The following is a 23,626-nucleotide window of genomic DNA, read 5'->3' on the forward strand; positions in this document are numbered from 1 at the left end:
CTATATCACAGTTATTTTGAAAGTACTGTAAAGTGCGACAGTTGTTTGATTATTCACCCACTCCACAGGGTCCAAGCCTAGCCTGTAACTATCCTCAAATAAAACTTTAGAAGTTAATGAACTAATCCATCACTTGTGTAACATCATGACCCACCTAAACTGTCCTAAGTACCTGTAGTTCCTCGGAATTTACCAAAGTGATTCCATTTTCACACTGATTTACAACCATTGTGACAGTTGTCTAGCGATGCCTCTGATAAGAATATAATTTTTATCAGTGTGGACTATTTTAAATTGGCTTTAAAAGTGCAAAAAAAGTCTTCTCCTTATTACACTATCAAAGTGACATAATGTTGATACAAAATAGTACAAGATCTCTCTGATGTAGATTCATGTATAGACCCTCGGGTCTATGGTTCATGTAATCAGTTTGTGACGTGTTTCTGGTAGTTGAGTCATGTTGTGTACCATAAGACTAACATTTACAGACATAAACAACCTGAATACAACCATTCAATCTACATCCACTATTGTTTATGTATCAATGCTTGTCAGTATTATAAGAAGACTTTTGGGCACCTTCAAGGCCACTTTTAATAGTCCACACTGATAAAACGACATTCTGATCAGCAGCAACTCTCGATGACTTGTGCACACGTTTCAGCTAGAGAAGCTATAGCTAAATAATTTTAGAGTCAGAATCCATGCATTCACAGTAAATCTTACATCAATAATCCAGAGATCAATGCATTGAGTTGTGTTTTTGTTCTGGATTCAAAGAAAAACTTGGATGAAAATTAGCATACTGTTAGAACCGGCAAAGTTTATTTCATAAAACTTTATAGAGACTAAAAATACACAGAAAAGTAGATATTTATGTCAAAATAAAAACAGGAAAGTTGCAAAGAGATGGATAAATTCCTAAATCTGGATTAAAGTCAAGAAATAAACAGTGCTTGAATCTGAATTTATTTCTATGACTTTTAAGAGGAATTCTAAGTTGTGCATTTTAAATTTTGAAGTTTGATATCTTACAATTTGAATTTATAATAATTACTTGCATCTCCAAGTACATGACAATGAAAATAGAAAAGTAATGCTGTCTGTGTCAACAGCTAATAAAAGCATTATTATTGAGTATTTCATTTGAAAATCCATACCACCCTCTCTGAATTCACCCTGTCCACCCCTATATACATATAAAGAGAACCAAAATATTTACTTAAGGAATACACTGAATATGAGACAAACCATTACAGGTACATGGTACAGTAGAAACAGCCTTAAGTCACAATGCTAAAATAAAGGCCCCAAGTATGTGAAACTTACATAATTGTGAAACTGAGTTTCAGTTGATACAGTTCTTCTCTGAAAAATGTCATTTACCATTGACTTTTGAGAGAGAAATTGTACATGTACATAAAAAATACGGTACAAACAATACACAGATGAAGAACTATACTGTGAAAATATAGAGGCATGGTACGCGGTATAAACACATACAAATTTAAACACCAAAGAATTAATCCAAATGAAAATTAAGTTTATCAAAAATGTTTTTGGAACCATTAAAATCCAATAAAAGAGAAAATGCCATCCAGTATATAACTGGTAAATTCATTGTAGTGTGAAATGCTCCTATGTTTGCTATAAGTGTTTCTAGTATCTACAAATTTAGAGGAACAGAGAATGATTCTGAGAAGAAAGTAACAACTATTCTAAGTTTATTTACAAAATAGTGACCTTGTAAAAAGATAAATAAAATACTACTTGTGACTCCTTTTTATTTTTCAAGCTGCTTTTTTCTTTTCATTCCATATATTTTTTCTAAATATATATTTTTTTATTACAATCAATCAGTTTTTGCACATAACTTTTTAAATCTTTTAAATCCTCCCCCTGTCCCCCTTCCCCATCCTTTACTTTGGCATAAAATGAAATTTATGTTTACAATCTCATTCAAAACACTACCACTGTTATGAGTACTTCTTCCTGCCTTTCGCTTGAGTATTTGATTTTTGGTTTCCTTTGAAGTTCAAAAAACAAACAGTGCTGATGTGGCAGCCTAGCTATGCACAGACAAATGAATGATATTAAAAACCCATGACTTATATTTGGGATTGGGAATGAAGTCAGGTTGGTGACAAGATATACATCAATGATGGAAAAGTGCATCAATACTGTTTATGGCACATATTTACGCAAAATTGATACAAAAAAATTGTTCTCCTTGCAACCAGCTCACATCACATTACAAGTATTATATATTAATTAATCTTCACCAAGATTAAAGGGACACAGTCTGTAATGTTATAATCTTTGCAGGATACTTTTCTTTCATTTCTATATATATACCTTTATGTAACGTAAGGTATTCCAGGGACTAAAACATGTTAAAATAATGTCTAACACCAAGTTCATAAATCTCATCAGGTATTCATAAATGATATGAAATTATCAATACAACATAATATTTTAGTTACCAAAACAAGTGTAAAGACACCATATACCTGGTTTCCAAGTCTCTTTGGGTTACCTTAACACTTTGTATTGACTCTAAGTTACTTCTAAATCAGTTTGAGTATGTATTCTGCATGTTAGTTTTGTCTGTGGTAACTAAGTTACTGACTGTGCCTCTTTAACGATTATTACCATATTTCACTTTCATATGAAAAATGCAAAAGTTTACAAGTACAATGAAGTAGTTGTCTTTTAGTTCTAGGATTGTCCACAGGGGAAAGAAGGCAGGTAATTCATCAATCAATCAATTACATGCCTGCTTCCCCCTGTGGACAGTCCTGACAAGGATGACACAATAATTCTACTGTATGATTATCCATCCCATTGCTCAATTTTGTACAAAAATAAATAAAATCAAAATTAAACTCTATATCTAGGGTGACTTTTTAAGTCTTCTGTGTGTTTTTTCATCTGTGTGTGTTTCATTATAGTTGTTCATATTTGTCAGTATATCATCTTGTGGTCTTGCTGCAGCAGCATCATCATCAGAGTGTTTGACATGTACAACTTGTGTGTTCATTACTTCACAGTCTATCTGCATCATGGCCAAATGATTGGCTGGTGTCTTTAACATTGTCTCTGTTGTGAATGAAAAGGATAGCAAAGATTTATAGTCATACAATGGTATGGGTCTCTGTAAACATTGGGTTAAAGTATGATATGAAATGAGAGAAAATATTTCATTAGAGAGAAAATATTTCAACTGTAATGACTAAACTCTTGCACCAATATTTCAATGAATCCATTTACTTTGTCAGAATATTCCTGACACTGACAGTCAACAGACCGGAGAACTGATTATATATATCTGTTTATTTTACAGTGAATAGTTTCAAAGTCATGATATTAATAAGTGTAAAATAAGTTTGTTTTTGAAAGACCAATTTAAAGATGACATTTAAAAGTCCCCCAGTCCAGTTGGTTTAATACTGTGTGCAAACTGTAAGGTCAAGATGTTGAATAAACACAAAGAACTACAATGTATTCGTATAACTGGTTATAAAACATTACATAATCTATTATATAGCCTCCCAATTTCAATGTCAAATGTCTGAAATCTTAAACAGGTCGGTAAAACATCACTTAAAGTATCCAACAGACAAGGTCAGGTGATACTAATTTCATCACATGTCACTCCTGCGGTCAACGACCTGAGAGAGTAAAGCTGTAAGCTTGTTGACTCTAGCAGACAAAACATGTCACAAATGAATGCATGATTCAGGGTTAAACCCTGGATATTACCCCTAGGTACCTGGTATGGTAAATTATTGCCATCTATAGATCACTAATGTCATATTGATGGGTCATAAAGAAATCAAAGTGTGTCACATTGCAATTGATAAGGTTGGGAGTCAAACTATTATGGCTAGAAAAAATCTATAGCAAAAAATGCATTTCCAATATGTAAAGTCACAATTTAGAAAGAAAAAAATTGGGTTCTTAAAAGAAACACATCACTCACTTACATGTAGACAATCCTAGGTTAAAAATACCAAACATGACATCTTTGAATACTGACTGTAAAATGTTGTCAACATGTGCCAACTCCAAGGTCAATACATGATCTCTTATTTTTTCAGTTAGCTTGTGATTGTCATGCTGAAATTCTCACTGTTGACCTTGATATGACCCCCTACAATCATTTCAAATTGAGTCTCTTGTGTTCTTCCATGGGCCTAAAAAATTTGGTGTGGGTAAAAAGTGTATACTTAGTTTATCTGCAATGTTTGTCAAGCACTCACCGGAGAGGTTGGCAACAAAGCTAACCTTCTCTGTCTCCAAGTAAATACTACTTTATCAAGAAGCAAAAACTGCATGAAGTCACTTACCATTCATACCCATTGCTGGCATCACCAATGACATCTTAGGTCTTTGTGTAGCATTGTATGCAGTAGCTGGCAGCAATAAATGATCCTGTAAAAAACACAAACTAAGTTATCAATATTTTAGACAATAAACAAACTGATTATGGCCATACAGATGTTTCTATCATTTCCCTATCATTTGTCTCTGATAGGACTAAAACTAAGATATGATCTGACACTGGACTAAAAGATTCTTAGTAACTACTAACTGATTGATAATAACTGGTAAATATTGTCACCAAATTGTGTTTTATTGATAACATCTGTTACACTCCCCACACTCTGACAACATCTGTTACACTCCCACACTCTGGATGTATTAACCATCCAATGAAATGATACATTTCCATCCATCCAATGAAATGACACATTTTCATAGTTGGATGATAATTTGATTGATGCCACAACAATGTATCTCCTTTGCCTTCATTGTAAGCAGTAGAATTTAACATGATGATACATGTCATGGGTTGTTTGAATTCTGCATCACTGTTCTCAGAATCTCCCAATCCACAATATCAATGAACAACCAGGTGTAAACTGAATGTCTTCCGTAAGGGCAAAGTTTTGAGATTGTCGTTCCTACAGACAATTGTTGGAATACAACAGAATATATGTAATCAGTTATTTTTTCTCATTGATTGCTATTTGTTCATTGCTGTTAGTGATCTCCTGGCCAACCATAACATGTACTGTGACATTTGTTGAGAATGTAATAAAAAAAAAACCGCATCTTCGTACCACTTTAGACAACATTTCCTGACGAGAAACTATTTTTTTCCCTTTTTAGTGGCCTACAAAAATATGCCAATAACTTATTAAAACTAAAAGCTACATTAGTAATATTTTCACGACAGGTGCGCTTTGGTATCGCAAATGTGTGTACCAAGTTATAATGAATTTGAAGAGTGCATTCTTGAGATATAGCCTAATTACCGAAAATCATTAATTACGTAAATTGCTCATTAATATTCTTGGGATGTTTACCAAAACCTAATCAAGTCTTGCCATTACCTTACGGAATACGTCTTCACAATTTCGTTTGAATTGAGCAAGCCGTTATGGAGAAAACGATGACACAGACAGACAGACACACAGACACCCACCCATAAATATATCTCTTCCTTACGGAAGAAAAAACTGAACAAATGTATCGATAACTAGTGTATTTCATCCAAATGTTATTATCACACACATATTTGATGTACTATTGTTTGATAATACTCTGTTTACTAATGCTCTAAATATAACATATTTGATCAAAAAGCTGAACACAATTTTAAATTTGGCAGTTTTAGTCTATCCAAACTTCACACAAAAAAATAGACACTAGACTGACCTTTCTGAAGGACACCACATAAAAGGTGTCATCTCTTCGGTTGAGTGCTTCCAAGAAACGTGTGTATGACTTTTCAAATAGGTAATCATACACCTGTATTGATGTCTCATCAACGTTAACATCAGGTAGAGTTGGATTGTCTACTTTAGGTTTAGGTGTCTTTGTTTTTCTTTTCTTTCTAAATAACTGAAATGATACAAGGACGCTGTCAGATAACTCAACCCATAACAAGGTTGATGAGATCTACTCTGTTGAGAAATGCTTCCAACCGACACATGATGTAGTAATGTAAAATGTTGTTATTATTCCTGTTGTTTCATGCACATTACCTTCTTATACATTAAACCATTTGTTTGATATAAATAAAATTAGACAACTTCTTATAAATATACATTTTGTCATAGGAGAGTTTGATAACTGAAAAAATAACAGGAACTGGTCACAAGTTGTACTCTTTCCTATAGTGTGACAGTGTGTGTGTGTGTGTGTGTGTGTGTGTGTGTGTGTGTGTATGTGTATGTGTATATGTGTGTGTGCATGTGTGTGTGTGCATGTGTGTGTGTGTCTGTCTGTCTGTGTGTATGTGTATATGTGTGTGTGCATGTGTGTGTGTGCATGTGTGTGTGTGTGTGTGTGTGTGTGTGTGTGTGTGTGTGTGTGTGTGTGTGTGTGCACATGTACTTGTGCCATCTAAGCCAATTTGACACACTACTGACGTACACAATTTCTAGTCACACACCAAATTTGGTATTTCCCTATCTCTTACTATGTGATGACTCACAAGAAGTGTCAGATTTTATCATTTTGACTCACAACAACAAAATTGTGTGTAACTATTGTAACTGTGTAACTGTGTTGATAAGAACAATACCTCTGAGTTCAACATAATCTTTGTGGCCAAAAAGAACACTGATAGTTTATTTAATAATTGATATTTCTTACTTTGTCTCTCAGTTCTTTCTTTTGATCTTTCCTCTTCTTTTCCTGTAGTTCTGCTTCATGTCCATGTACCCATCCTGTCAGTTCATCAACCAACCTGTCAAATTCAACAAATATTCACAATCAAATATTTCATGTACATACATATATCTATTAATTATTATAAACCCATACAGCACATTTATTATGTATCTGTTTATTTACTAATTCATATTTGAAACAACATTTTAAAAAAGTGATAATCACTCAAGGTAACAAAATCTGTAAATTCCAAGTGTTAGTGCACTGACACTACCCTAGTTGAAAACCTGAAATTTTCGAACGACTTTTCTCTTATTATTTCCTACATATGTTGACATTAAAAAACACTTACCTGACAGTATCTGTTGAATTAAACATTGCACAGAAGGATGAATTCTTAGTCAGGATAGCTGCTACATCCATATCTTTCAATATCATTAAGTTTTTGGAGTCTCTGTCTCGATGACTTGATATGTTTCTAGTGGATTCTAAAGTATGCCTAATGATGTCATCAATATTTGTGGTGTTGTGTATGACATCATTAGTTTTGGTGTTCTCTTCCTCAAAGGACAGAAGTGCTCTACCATGGTGAGCATTGGACACAATATTTGAATTTGGATCCACGTTTGAAGTAAGCAAACTGTAAGGAATAACAACAATTTCAATTATTTGTCACATAAGGAAATATTTTTACATGATGGTGTTTCTTAAGTGATAAACTTATCTGCTAATTTTTTCATTAATCTATCACATTTGTTTTCGCTGTACAAGGCATCTTGCTAACCTAGATCTTCTGTAATGGTGGATTTCAACTAACATCCCTCTGTAGACTCTATAGTCTTCTACTCTAAATATTTTACATTCAGTATTGGCAAGAAAACCAATGTAAATTGTCACTGTCAAAGATGATGTCAATAGCTTCATCATGTGATTAGAATCAACAAGGATGATATAGCTGTGCTGTGAGATGTAATCTGTATCATGCACTAGATTGGATCAGCCAATCACAATGGGATGAATTTCAAGATAGACTTGGATGTATCTAAGGCCTAAAACATTTGTGTGCTTCTGATTACACTCAATTTTAAAATAGGTGGGGGTGGTAGAATTTTCATTTTATTTTATTTATTTTTTTCCATGTGTGAGTGTCTAGTTCAGGTAGTTATGTTTTCTGTTGTTTTCCATATAGTCTCTGTCTTATTGCTTTCTTCTCATCAGATGTACAACCATTACAGACTGGAAGAACAGTTTTAGATTGTCTTTTTAAGTTGATGTCAGTTTCTGCATCCGCTATTTATCATGAGACTTCACAATTTTCATGATTTTATTTGATTTTTTCCCAAATATGTCAAAAAAGTTTAGGGTCGGCAGTGGGGTTGGGTAACTGCAACCAAACAATATTTTTTTTTAGGTCTAAGTGGGATTGAACTGACAATGAGTGACATCGTACTTTAATTTTAGGTTTAAATACAAAACCATTAGCACAAGTCAATTTCCCTAAGTTGATAAGTATGAAGGAACTAGGCTAGTATCTTGCAAATATCTACATCATTCTGTACAAACATTTGAATAAGTTGGGAAGAAACAGAAATAACACATTATAGTCAAACTTGATACCATGATGTAAATTTTTATTTAAGTTTCATTTCTAATCAGCAGACTTACATCATAATATTTACTGTCATCTACATATCAACACTTCAACTCACCTAAATGGGGCAATATTTATATATCAACACTTCAACTTACCTAAATGGGGAAATATTTATATATCAACACTTCAACTTACCTAAATGGGGCAATATTTATATATCAACACTTCAACTTACCTAAATGGGGCAATATTTATATATCAACACTTCAACTTACCTAAATGGGGAAATATTTATATATCAACACTTCAACTTACCTAAATGGGGAAATATTTATATATCAACACTTCAACTCACCTAAATGGGGCAATATTTATATATCAACACTTCAACTTACCTAAATGGGGCAATATTTACACCGACAAAAAATATTAATGCAAACAGACAAGCTGTGGTTCTATTGGTTTGTGGAAGCCTGGCCTGTGCTTTCCGCAATTTTTCATTCTGGATGAAAAAAGATAAGAAAACAACAATTTGAAATTAATATGCACATTAAACATGGCTCACGTTTATATTACTTCAACAATAAATTATGCATGTACATCTACAATAACTGTGAATGAAAACATTAGTAGAACAAATGGACTAGAATAAAACTTGTAAAAAAAAGTTTGCCTTAGTCTAAAAATAATATAAAATAGAATTGTTACCGGCATTGATTTATTTTCACAACTCTAATTCATTTTAAATTCATTCAATTGTTCTATTTTATTTCATGTGTTCTCACAAATCTGTATTCTATAAGCATTCCTTCAACTACTTTTTGGTTTCATGTGTTCTCACAAATCTGTATTCTATAAAGCATTCCTTCAACTACTTTTTGGTTTCATGTGTTCTCACAAATCTGTATTCTATAAGCATTCCTTCAACTACTTTGTTGTTTCACATAATCTTTAGTTCAATCACAATCTATTTTTTAATTTGAAAATCCTTTAAAACTTTACTGAAAGATACTTGATAAATGTGTTTCTTACATTTCTACTTTGGTTGAATCAGATCGTTAATATGCAAATTATATGCTAAATAAAATACACTAATGGGCTATGTAAATTAGTTCTAAATTTGTCCCTTGTTCTAAGATTGCTGGACAGAAACATTCTGAATTCATCACCAAAACCACTCTAGTGACAATATTTACAAATCTGGGTAGACATTCAACAATATCCAGTATTTGATTGTCTGGTTGTGTTTTCTTCACCTGGACTGTACAGGATGTAAGTGTAACAGCTTGACTTGCTTGGCGGCATCCTGGCTTACACAGTATAGTAGTCCCCTATGACTATTAACACTACCACAGATGGTGTATTAAGACAAGTAGTTTCATTGTCTTCAGAATGAATTGAACCATTTCTAGACACATTATCACTTTCAGGGAAGTACCTGAATCATCATATCATAGGCAATGAAAAACACATGTTGATAATAATTCATGAACAGGCTAAGAAGTTCTGTAATATTATGATCATTATCTGTCATCATTCATCAAACTCGTAATCTACAATCTTACTTTTAGGGAAAGTTTAGTGTCTTCACACCATATACAATTAGAAGTACCTGCCCTACACATACTGATAATGATGTATCTATTTTCACTATCTTTCTTTCCCTAGATAGATCCATTTATTGATCCCAGAGTCTACAATTTCAGAGAAATGTTCAATGATCACACTCTGTGAAGAGCAGTCTACATCTGTTGATACATATGGATTAAAAGACTTGACAATTCATTTATCTTCCATGTTGTAGCATAGATTGGGGAACCACGGTAACAGAAAGGGAGAAAGATGTAAAAGTGTAATAGTTTGCCATACAATCTGCCATAACTCTATTTGTGAATCTTGGTATAAATGACTGGGGAACGCCGGTAGATTTTACCTACTTACTACTTACTACCTTTAGCAAAAATACCGATCTTTATGATATTTATCTCCAGAAGTGATCATTTCCTTGTTCATGAAGTTGACAGTTTCACTCTGAGGGTGTGCAACAGGAAATGTATGCTACTATCAGCAACACACACATACAGATACCAATGGATTGATAGAATTGGAAGTCTCTTTATCTTCATTTCCTTCCTTCATAACAAAGTAATTTCAACTTCCCTTTCAGAAACCATGTCATAAAACCTTCAGTAGTAATACATACTGTTGCCATGGTAATCAATGAAATAAAATCTCATATCTTTATTGGACTCTCAGTTGAGATTCTTGGTGCATACTACATGTATAGTTGCCAGTCTGAACCTAAGTGAAAGTACAAAAGTCAACTGCTGCAAACTCTGATATGCATGTGAAAATTCTGTCAGGAAAGTCTTCCATGCTTTCCATGCTGTATTGAACCAAGAACAATACTAGTGGAATAAGTACCCACGACTCACAAGTCATGGATATTCATTGTTCAACCATGAATATATTATTTCTGCTGTCTCCTATTAAGCAATGTCCCATAGCAAAGATACCCTATAAATGCACAAGATAAACTTGATGCATCTCTGAAATGGCAAATAATTGTAGGTGATGTAAAATCATGAAATGACTCTCCAGAATCCATAGTTTATGAAAATGTCTCTATTTCCTGGAGTGCTGTTCTATTAATATGTTAAACTAATTCAAACTTAGAATACACATCTGATATGCCTCAGTGGTTTTGCTAAGGTTGGGGAACCCTGGCAACAGAAAGGGGGAAGAGGTAAACCTGACAGTGTTTCCCATAGAATCTATCATAATTTTGGTAGGGAACCCCGGTAAAATGATGTGGGAACTCAGGTAGACTTTACCTACTTATACCGCCCTTATTGTACCATTGTATTTTGTTCTAATACTCACCTCACTCTGTAGGGCAAGAATTTTTCTTTTCAGGAGTTCATTTTCTGACTTGAGTTTCTCATTTTCTACTGCACACTCTTGAAGTGTTCCTTCAAGACCTTGTAGATACTGAAATACAGAGAAATACATAATGTGTCATTAGAATGTCAGAATAACTGGTTTATTTACGATCTAAGATGGTAAACTTACAAAATATATGTATCAGTAACTGGGTGTATCTCAATAAAGAAACTTTCAGATTGTCTACAAAATCTTGTGTTATAAGTAAACTTGTACAGGTAAAACAAACAGAAAATATATGAAGTTGTCTCCACACGGAGGTGGCTATATGTGGCTATAAGAATGACCAATGTCAGTCAGTCTGTTGACAGCCATATATCTGACACTCAAAATTGAAACAAACCTAAGACAAATGTCAATCATTAGTCTATTTCATTTGATGTTGTGACCTTTGCCCTTTATGACAAAATTTTAAAACAAAGCTGTACATTATTTTTTCACTCACTTCTTTCTTTTTCTTCCGTGATAAGCATGCTGATTCTCTGTTTTTAATCATTCTTTGTTGTCTTTTCCATGCTTTGATCTGCAAAACACAAATATATATATATCAAGTAATGGTATTAGTGAATATGTCAGATTGCTTAAAGAAAGCACAATTAACATTGACTCTCTCTCTCTGTAAAAAATGTGTCTACTGAGAAGAAATAAGATATGATGTACATACAATGTAGACATAGCTAGATTTAGTAGTAAATGGTTCACTTATTAATTGTTAAGTTTTCTTACAATGTTTTCCCACGTATTGTACAGACTACAACATGACACATCATATCTTAGGTTCCCACACTGCTCAAAATGACATACAATCATTGTCCCTTGCATGGACCTATAACAGTACAATCATTGTCTCTTGCATGGACCTATAACAGTACAATCATTGTCACTTGCATGGACCTATAACAGTACAATCATTGTCTCTTGCATGGACCTATAACAGTACAATCATTGTCTCTTGCATGGACCTATAACAGTACGACACACCTTTATTCATCAACTTCCAGGGTGTATACAATACATGCTGCCTTTGGACATGGGATTGAATCCTTCACAGAACAACTTCTATCTTATCAGGTCCCCAATTATACAACTAAGTTGACTAGAGAACAAGTATGGTTCAAATCTTGCCCAAGGACTTTAGTCATTCAGAAACTTACAGCAGTAAAAATTAGTCTTTGAGAATCAGCTGAAGACCATAAAATTGCAAAATTTTCTTGTAGCGAAAATATCTATGTTTACAATATAAAGACAAAGATAAAGAAAGAAAGTACTAGGACGTACATCTGTATCCTTTGGTGGTAGTACCGTTGTTATTGGTACACTGATTGCATCATTACCAGGAGTGACAACTCTACTTTGTTTAACAGGTGGTTGGTAGTTGACAACGTTGATATTCTGAGGTACAACCTTGACACCATTCTTGGGCTGTCTGACTACAATTGGCTGTGCTACTGTTACTGTAAAGTAAAATGAACCAGTACTGTCAGTTTAAATAACAGTCAATCAATCAGGAAGTCCAATGTTTGCATTGTTGACAGTAATTTGTTATTTCTTATGGGGTGTTTGATTTATACATGCTGTGAAACATCATAAAATAATGTGATGTGTGTTTACATATATAACATTTGTGCAAGGCAGTGCAGTGGTTTGCAGTATTACTATCCTAGTTTCTCCATATATGGGATACTGCATGTAAGTTAATCCTCTTTCTCCAAACTTGTATTCCTAGGGAGAACGAGGATTTAAATAAACCCACTTCTGGAGTAAGTTTGGCAAATTGACCAATAAATGATACACTTTCAATTTTCTGTATTTTGACATGTCACACAAGGTGAATGATAAACATAATTATAGTCTGGATAAAGGTTTGCAGTCTTTCACCACCACATGCCCTTATATGGTTGGGTTCTTCATTGTCAACAAAGTCTGCTAAACAAGATGCCATCCATGATTACAATTTATCTACAATGACAATTTGTGTACTCTTGTTGATAAAACAACTCTGAGATCAACTAAGACAAGATCTGATGTGATAATAGCCATATGATTAATCCGATCAGAGTTTTCTATTTTCATCTCCATGGCAATATTCACAAAAACCCTTACCTGGAATTTGTTGAACTGTAATAGTTTGTGGATGTGTCTTTGTGATTTGTACAGTGCTTGGTTTAATTTCTATCGATGAAGACTTGGGTTCTAACTTTGGCAAGATGGGTGGGTGTGCTGTGACTGGCTTTGGTAGTATCGCAACTTTGTTAGGCACAGATACAATGGAGGGCGGTATTGATGTTATCTGGTCTTCTCTAGGTGGTGTAAGTGGTGGTGACTCTAACCGTACATCAAAGTTATTACTGTCTGTATGTATATTTCCATTTAATAGAGGTGGTACAGATTCTGATGATAGATCTGAACAAGATGAACTTGACGGTGACAATGGCTCACTTTTAATCATTATACCTACAAAGTTTGCAGAAAATAAACTGTTGTTAGTAAACACATCCATACTTTCATTTGAAATCAATTTTAATATAAATGTCCAAAATAGTGATACCATGGATTCAAACAAGACGTGATATAGTACAACCTTGATGGTGTTGATGATGAGACATACACAAAAACATTCGCTTTCCAAAAACAGGGTTGATTCTACAAGAAGTTTTTGTCTGTAATGATGAACCTATACAGCATGATAATCCATTCATCCATCATTAACCCAGACAGCATGATAATTCATTCTTTAATACATAGATAGTAACAGTAAACATAACTAGATAAATTTTAACTATTAAACTACTGTGTGAGAAGAGCCTTTGGCTCAACAGTCTATCAAGATTAAATAAAGTCTAATAAATAAATAACAAAATAAATAAAACTAAATATAAAGAAACCAAGAATTCTGTTCGAACATCTACAATATATTGTTTATGGTTCCAAGAATCAATAGGACAGTACAATATAGTTACTTTGGAATGGTAAATTGGAAATGAATGTGACGTTTTGATCCGTCGGCTACTACAGACCTTGATCATGCAATGATTTCATTATACAGCATTAATGTTTCTCTCTGGACTGGCGGAAAAATTATCTACAATATTCATTTTTCATTTCACATGATGATATAAAAACAGTGGGTGGCATAACAGACTTCTCACTACATTGTACGTCTGAGTTCAGCCACTAAAAAAGGCTGTGTCTTAAATGACTGATATTTTGAACATTTTGATCTGAATTTCAGGAGACTCAGTATGGTAAACCATATTTTACATACACAATGCAGCAAGGTTTTGGGATTTGAATGAAATGATTGAAGACTTGTAGATGTTTGTGTGCATATATTACAATACAAAAGACATACATACATACATACATACATACATACATACATACATACATACATACATACATACATACATACATACATACATACATACATACATACGTACATACATACATACAGTTTCATATTATTGGTCACTGGCTGTTTGATACAATCTCACAGAAAGTTGAGAAACCAATAAGAATCTACACATGCTACACGTGACGAGATAGCAAGACTGAATGAATAGGTTCCTGGTACATTATGTCTAAGTGAAATGAACTATTAAACATGCCACTATGCAGACATCAAATGCATGATGTCACAACATTACCACCCACATGTCTGTATCTAGTTGCAGTACATTTGGTTACAGCATTTAGACAAAATGTAGCAAAAAAACTGATCTTGGTATCTCAAAGTGTAGCATGTGCAGTTTGTTATTGAGTTCTGTGCCATTGTATCAAATAGAGCCAGTGAACAGTGACATGAAACAGACTGTAGTATTATGATATGCAAAAATCAAGCCCATATTTTCAGTTTAACTACATGTAAATACAAGTACAATTTGGCTTGTAAATACAATTTACTAACAGATAGTGATTTACAGTTTGTTCACTTTGATAAATTTTAGTGTTTACAAGAATTCAAAATCACAATTAAGGTTTGCTTACCGTCCAGGAAGTCATTAGAGTATAGGGGAGACTCCCATGGTTGACCATTTAAATCTGTACTAAAGCCATCACTACATTCACTGGTGAATGGACTGCCATCATTGTCTACATCATGGAGATCTGGAATCTAGAAATACAGCCAATACGTCACAAAATGAACAACATACAATACAGGGCTACAAATTAACTTTTTTCTATGGTAGTCCTAGTGAGCTACCAATTTCAGAAATTGGTAGCCCAAGGATTGTGACCTGTAGTCCCATATTCCTGAACTGAAAACAGATTTCCTCTACTGGAAATAATTTAATATGTGTATTATTTAAAATACTTTCATGTCCATAAATCTTCCATCTTCATCACATCATCAGTGGTAGCCTGAGTGGGCAAATTATGGTAGCCCTCATGACAAGAATTGGTAGTCTGTGGGCATGGGATTACTGTTATGGTGTTAATTTCGAGCCCTGCAATATCAACATTTTGTAGCAGACCATACATTCAATACATTGTGAGGTGCATTACATGTATAGATGCAGGTAAAATCTATCTGAGGTCTAGAGGCAATTTATCAGGGTTCCTTACTAGAGTTTTTGTTAAGTAGGTAAATATCCTTGAGTTCCCCAGGTAATTTACTCTGGTAACCCATTAAAATCATGGTACCACATGTCAGTATTTATATCCATGCAAGTTTTACCAGATTTACCTCTTTTGTTACTGAAGTACCCAAACCTTAAACAAAGACACTGAGATAAATACATATGCCACAATTAATTCTCCAGCATTGTCAGCATTTAATCAAAATGTCCTAAATGAATGATGGTCACTTTTTATAGTTCCTGCATTACAGTCAATACATTTTAAGTATACATTATGGAAATATGCATTATGCGTTTTGATTGTTACATCAACTATTGTCTGGTGTGGAATAGACAATAAGGATGGTGTTCTCTCAATTCATCACATTGTGTTGAAACCCCTATGAGTCAGTTATTGTCATTATCCAGTCTACTACTGTATTAAAACTAAGTAGAATTGCAATTATTCATGCTGTGTTGTTGCTGTAAATGACACATACAGAAAGGTGAACTCAACTGTCTTTTTCTGTGTTTTTCCTGTAGTTTGAGAAACCCAGTCAGTAAAGATCAGAATATGATCCAATTTACAATTTTGATTTCTGTACTGTGGCAGATATTTACAGAAAATTTGCAAGGCAAAAACTTTCAAATCTTTCTTTTTTTTGTACACAGTAACACTTGGGTAGATTTTACCTAAATACACTTCACATGAAGTGCTATACATTCCAACCATATGTAACAAAGCAATACATTTCAAATGTCACCTATAAATTATGCAGACCATATTTCAACATCTAAAGATTCACATTGTAAATTTTCCAACCAATTTACAATGATGCAATCTACTATATTGTAGCATTATAAAAACCTGTACCATTCAAAAGACATTCTATTATTTTAGTTCTATTTCTGTAATTTCTAGAAATTTAATCCTGTTTAAATTTTTGGTGAATTCAGAAATATTTCCTTTTAGCAAACAAAGCCTTATTCTACATGTACACGTATATTGAACATAAGCTACTTAGCCTTTCAGAATTCTGACATGTATCATGTCTTCACAGGGTAAACAAAACGTACACATTGAAAACACAAACCATGTATTATTTATCCCTACTCATAACATGTACAATGTACACTAACAGATGGGTAAACCTGTAGAAATACAATAATAATAAGCATGGCCATACTGTACATGTAGAAATACAGAATTACACTCAGACTACATTCTTTGCACAAAATAATAATATGGCCTGTTTTGAATATCTGAATTCTAAAACATCAATACAATGTCTGGCTAATACAATAAGCCCTACTATAGAAATGAGTGTTATTACATAGTAATTTCTAGCAGCTAAATTTTTAACACGTGTAACATATGTTTGAAGTCCCATTCACTCAGCCTGCATTTTGTAGTTCAGTTCAAAGGTTCATCCTATTTGAATATTTAGTGCCATTTACTCTAAAACAATGAAATATGGCAACATATGGTTTTATCTTTTGGTCTTCTCATGTCTATGACTGCTTATCTCACAATTCTGATGGCTATAAACTCAACAATAGAAACACACTTGTTGAGTTAGACATTTCACTTCACACTTTAATTATTAACAAGTGGTCAAAAATAAGGATCTACACCAAACATTTAATAATATGAATGCTACATTTACAATCGATGGGACTAAAACTTTTTTCTTTTAAGGTTGAAGGAAGTGCCTCTGAAGTGAACAATAGCGTTTTGGATTTTTTATCGAATAACCTGGAGGAAAAATGTGCATGTGGTCATACCCCTAAAATTCTGGTTGTAACTGAAAGTGTCTTTCTATGTACAGAAGTGTACTTCCTGGAATTCTAGAGTTTATTGAATCACCTGGACACTGAAAGTGTGTGCCGTGTGTTTTGTCATGAATAATATACCAGCATAAGATATATATGCTATGGTCAATAACCAAATTCTCCGTCCAGTACAAATCTCAATACAACATATTTCAGTTACAGTTATTTATACATTCTCCTTTTTATCTTTAAAACATTTCTGAATAATTGTTTTAGTTTTATCTTTTCATGTTTACATTCCATACACCACACCATTTTGGTTTTTTATTGGAATATCTTCCTTACAATACACTTGGTTTGTGTATTGTAATGATGGACTTTATTTCAATTTTTATGTATTGTGAAGTGCCTCTGAAGTGAACAATAGAGTTTTGGATTTTTTTGCTATACAAATTGTAAGTTTATCTATATCTTCTTTACTGATGTCCATGTTACTTATAAAACTTTTGGAAAGAAGAAAATTTGCTGCACAATGGATCTATAGCAATAGTCATAAAGTTACAGCATATAATATACCATGTGACAGCATCCTCCGTCAAGGAACACCATATCATATCATGTATTCATAATCACAGCTTCATATACGGATTTAAACTCAAATAACGCCTGTGGCTGTTATTGTACTACACTTTACAGGCCTAGTAGTTATAAGTCTGGAGTAGCAACATTTTAATCTTGTTAATAATGACAGGCCAGCATATGTTACATGTAATCTGATTTTATTTGGATTTATTTCTACCCTGACTGTGATTACTGAGTATCATTGGTGTTTTCAAGGCTTTGTTTTAAGAAGAAACACCATTCAATGTCAATGGCCAATGACCAACACTCTATGCACTGGCTGACCTAGGTATACATTCAAATTTCAAGAAGGTAATAAATCCACAAGCTAAATAAAGGACATGTACAATATATACAACACATAAAAAATATCCAATAAATGAATACAAAACAGGTATATACTACCTAAATTAAGATGGTATAGCATTTCAATAAGTTGGCACAGTATTTTTTACATCTCACAAGAGGTGGGTTTAATATTACACAAACAAAATATAGACAATGATAGTGTGCATGCACATAAGGTAAACTGTACATTTTATCTCACTGTCAACATCAATATCAACATTATGTGAGACAAGAACAATTACACTCATTGTGTTCATGATGGGATAAAATGTAACATTTAAACTGAGTGCATGCTTGTGTTTGTATTTTGTTTTGTGCAATTTGTGACAAAAAAGTTCTGTGATATGTAAAAAAACCATTATATACTACATAATTGAAACTATATACTCTCCATGTTTTGGTAGTACATACTTAATATAATGAAATTTTATACTCTCCATGTTTTGGTAGTATATACTTAATATATTGAAATGCTATACTCTCTATGTTTTGGTAGTATATACTTAATATATTGAAATGCTATACTCCATGTTTTGGTAGTATATACTTAATATATTGAAATGCTATACTCTCCATGTTTTGGTAGTATATACTTAATATATTGAAATGCTATACTCCATGTTTTGGTAGTATATACTTAATATATTGAAATGCTATACTCTCCATGTTTTGGTAGTATATACTTAATATATTGAAATGCTATACTCTATGTTTTGGTAGTATATACTTAATATATTGAAATGCTATACTCTCTATGTTTTGGTAGTATATACTTAATATATTGAAATGCTATACTCCATGTTTTGGTAGTATATACTTAATATATTGAAATGCTATACTCTCCATGTTTTGGTAGTATATACTTAATATATTGAAATGCTATACTCTCCATGTTTTGGTAGTATATACTTAATATATTGAAATGCTATACTCCATGTTTTGGTAGTATATACTTAATATATTGAAATGCTATACTCTCCATGTTTTGGTAGTATATACTTAATATATTGAAATGCTATACTCCATGTTTTGGTAGTATATACTTAATATATTGAAATGCTATACTCTCCATGTTTTGGTAGTATATACTTAATATATTGAAATGCTATACTCCATGTTTTGGTAGTATATACTTAATATATTGAAATGCTATACTCTCCATGTTTTGGTAGTATATACTTAATATATTGAAATGCTATACTCCATGTTTTGGTAGTATATACTTAATATATTGAAATGCTATACTCTCCATGTTTTGGTAGTATATACTTAATATATTGAAATGCTATACTCCATGTTTTGGTAGTATATACTTAATATATTGAAATGCTATACTCTCCATGTTTTGGTAGTATATACTTAATATATTGAAATGCTATACTCCATGTTTTGGTAGTATATACTTAATATATTGAAATGCTATACTCTCCATGTTTTGGTAGTATATACTTAATATATTGAAATGCTATACTCTCCATGTTTTGGTAGTATATACTTAATATATTGAAATGCTATACTCTCCATGTTTTGGTAGTATATACTTAATATATTGAAATGCTATACTCTCCATGTTTTGGTAGTATATACTTAATATATTGAAATGCTATACTCTATGTTTTGGTAGTATATACTTAATAATTTAAATGCTATACTCTCCATGTTTTGGTAGTATATACTTAATATATTGAAATGCTATACTCTATGTTTTGGTAGTATATACTTAATAATTTAAATGCTATACTCTCTATGTTTTGGTAGTATATACTTAATATATTGTAAGTATTGGTTTATAACCATTTTTCTTGTATTCATTTTTTGCAAATCATGATGTATGTAGTGCAAGCCAAAGAAAACTGTGTAGTACCTTTAACCCTGGAATATCATTGATCAAATCATCTTCTGTCAAACCTTCAAATGACTTGATATCAGCTCCTGAAAATGAAAAATTCAATAATTTTCTCGTAAATATTTACCAGTATTCAAACATCTCATACAGAATTCCTTTTATACAATACATAAAACTAAAACACATTCATTATTGATTTTTTTCATATTCATGAGGAAATTGTATCAGTTTCTATTGTATGTATTGAAAATGATAAAATAGATATCAAAGAAATATTCCCTTTTTAAAAAGTCTTTGTACTGATATTATTACTGGTATTATTATTAATAGTATTTTATTTATGACTATGATGTACCCTTATTGTTGATATTCAACCCCCAACCCCCACCCATTATAATATTCAGAGAGAAAAATACCTCCCAGACCAATATTGTATTCATTGAAAACAGAACTGTAAATGTTCATTATATTCAAAGGAAATAAATGATCTATCATTTACATGTACATTGTGTTCACATAGGATTTTTATGTAAGTTTGGTTGCTATTTTGATATAACATGCAGTTGCAATAAATTTTGTTCCTTATCTACAAAAATACAGGTGACGTTATTAAATATTGGAGTGATATTTGTCCAGTACAGGACATTCATGAGCTAATATTTGAGGCATGGTCATGATGAAAACCGGTGCCTTTCATTCTTTCATTCCCACTAATTACTACAGATAATATGCAATTATGCACACTTCAATAACTGTTTCTATGGCAACAGATATCTTCACTGCTTTTATCAACTTAATTGTAATTCATAATACACTATTCTCACATGGTGCTTCTTTTAATTGTTTTGTTCCATATTGACCTCTTTCTATTTAACTGTCTGTATTGGCTAAGTTTCCTTGTTTTACAAGTAGCTTTGTTTATATTTCTTGAAATTGAATAATGATATAAATAACATTGCAGTTTTATTCATATGTATACATGCATTTATATTCAACCACAGACTTGACCTCTCCAGTGTTGGTTTATTGTATTAATTCTCTGAGTAGTGTGATAAAACATTTGGTATGATCCTATCTCTGAACGAAAGACTAGACACTTCTTATGTAATACTTGTAGAACAAGCAATTACAAAACAAATATCACTAATCAAGCTAATTGAATTGATATATTTATGTAGAGTAAAATTGTGGTGTTTTTTTTAATCATATAGATTGGTAATTGACCTCATACCATAAGTCATAACAGAGTGAGAGACATGTAGGGATACCAACCAAATACATCGGATCCATATTATTACCTACAACTACAATTTTGAAGTGTTTTAAAACTTTTAGGACTAAAAGTTGTTCTCTTAGTGAATAGTTTATTTTTTTCATCCTTTGCTTATGGTGATATAACACTGGAAAACACACACACACACACACACACACACACACACACACACACACACACACAATGGTTATTTAAAACCTACAAGGGTGGAAAAAATTTTGACATGAGGGAGTTTTTTTTTTTACATGACCTGCAACTCCTAATAGTAATATAAATTGAAATAGTGAATTGCATGTGGGGAAACTATGTTGTGTATGTTGTCTAGATGTATGTACACATATTGTACATAGGTATAACCATGAATCATAATGAGGAAAACAGAATATTGTGTGTATACAAAAAAAATAGTGAATCTATTGATACAGTATTATATGCTATGTGATGACTCCACATATGTATTGGAATGGTTGCATGAAACTACATGCACCAAATAAACCAGCTTGGACACCCTAAAGGGTTAGACCATATCATGAATAGCAATTAGTAATTACACAATCTATTGTCTACAGACTGTGTTTTCATAAATCTTTCACACATGTCGTAATTTTTATACTTTTCTTTGTATAATGCTGCTAATTGTATCTACCATATTGGTAACAAAGTTTTGCTACATTACTGCAGATGCAATACAGAGCCATGTGTTTTGTGTAACCTATTATATACGTGTACATAAACATGTAAATTTTGAAAGAGGCACAAAGGTGTATGATTCATACGACAACATGTATCTGTATACAAAAGATAGTCACACCAAAATATCTCCCTATGCATTTTGATCAAAACTGTAAATATATTTAGATACACTCCATCTTCTTAAACTCGGTTTTTTCTCAAATCGTCGACAAAAAGGCAATAAACAAATACTAAATTTATGAATGGCCAGGTAAATTTATTGGACGCCCCTTTTTGGACCCCACCCGTAACCTCACAACACGGAATACGTAATTAATAGTACTTAGAAGAAGTTAGAACTACTCGTGTGTGTATTTTGGTCAGAATAGTTTTGAATGAATGAAGAAAAAAGGCGATTATTTTTGTAAGCTGTATATAATTTTCACACGCAAACAGCATCTCATATTAATATAACGGATAACGAAACATGTACGGTGTAATACTTTACATGTCTCGCCGTTGTATTTTGTAATACACGGCGTGTATGCCGTATTGTGCAACGCCAGACGTGTTTTTTTTAGTTCCCGATTTTTATCTAGCTTGATGCAAACAAGTACATGGTGGGTTACTGGTTGCATATTATATCGACATAATGGTGTCATAAAAAGAAATTTCAAATCAAACGAGTCATTCCACGTTGTTAATGTTTTATATGAACGCGTGATGATCGTGAGAAACTATCAGGAAGTGAATAGCGAATTGATCACAAGGAAGTTGTGATAACGTGTCGCTACACCTAAACACAACATCGAGAAACTTCGTGCCCAAGTCTTGTCGTTGTGGCTTGTTACAATAATTTGGGTGTACTTTTACTTACCCCAGTCGTCAAGCGATAATAAATTATCGGCTAGAAACTTCTGGTCTGCTTCTGACACAAAGTCTAACGCCATATTTGTGGAAATACCCACAAATGCGGCTTGAATAAAAATCCTCTAAATATCACAAGCTTCAGAAACGCCAACTGCTAAACTATCCCACAATTCAATTCTGGAAGCATCTAATCTTTGTATCGGGTATGTAAGTTGTATTAACATCATTGTTTACACAAATTACCGTTCGCAATAGTCACGTTACACTCACATCTATAATACATATACTAAAATAATCCTCCTGTGGAGTAGTGTCGATTAAAAAAATAAGAATTTAACAATAGATGATTCATTTCGATAGTAACACCCATCATTCATCTGTCACCAAATAATGGAATCACCTGTATCCTGAAAGTTTTCGCTTGAAACATAGTGGGCGCACTT

General features: G+C 32.7%; 1 protein-coding gene across 1 annotated transcript; it reads right to left on the minus strand.

Annotated features, from left to right (window-relative positions):
* Positions 1–803: 803 nt before the first annotated feature.
* Positions 804–23,475, minus strand: LOC144440935 (cyclic AMP-dependent transcription factor ATF-6 alpha-like). Its single transcript, XM_078130404.1, has 13 exons — positions 23,191–23,475; positions 20,387–20,454; positions 15,209–15,335; positions 13,325–13,675; positions 12,500–12,675; positions 11,667–11,744; positions 11,162–11,269; positions 8,674–8,780; positions 7,037–7,324; positions 6,667–6,760; positions 5,725–5,910; positions 4,350–4,434; positions 804–3,099 (listed from the first exon to the last, which is right to left on the minus strand). The coding sequence occupies exons 1-13, from the start codon at positions 23,261–23,263 to the stop codon at positions 2,894–2,896; spliced, it is 1,947 nt and encodes a 648-aa protein (XP_077986530.1). The 5' UTR covers positions 23,264–23,475; the 3' UTR covers positions 804–2,893.
* Between the last annotated feature and the right edge of the window lie 151 nt (positions 23,476–23,626).

The sequence above is a fragment of the Glandiceps talaboti genome, chromosome 10 (genome assembly GCF_964340395.1).
Source record: "Glandiceps talaboti chromosome 10, keGlaTala1.1, whole genome shotgun sequence".
Classification (NCBI taxonomy): Eukaryota; Metazoa; Hemichordata; class Enteropneusta; family Spengelidae; genus Glandiceps; species Glandiceps talaboti.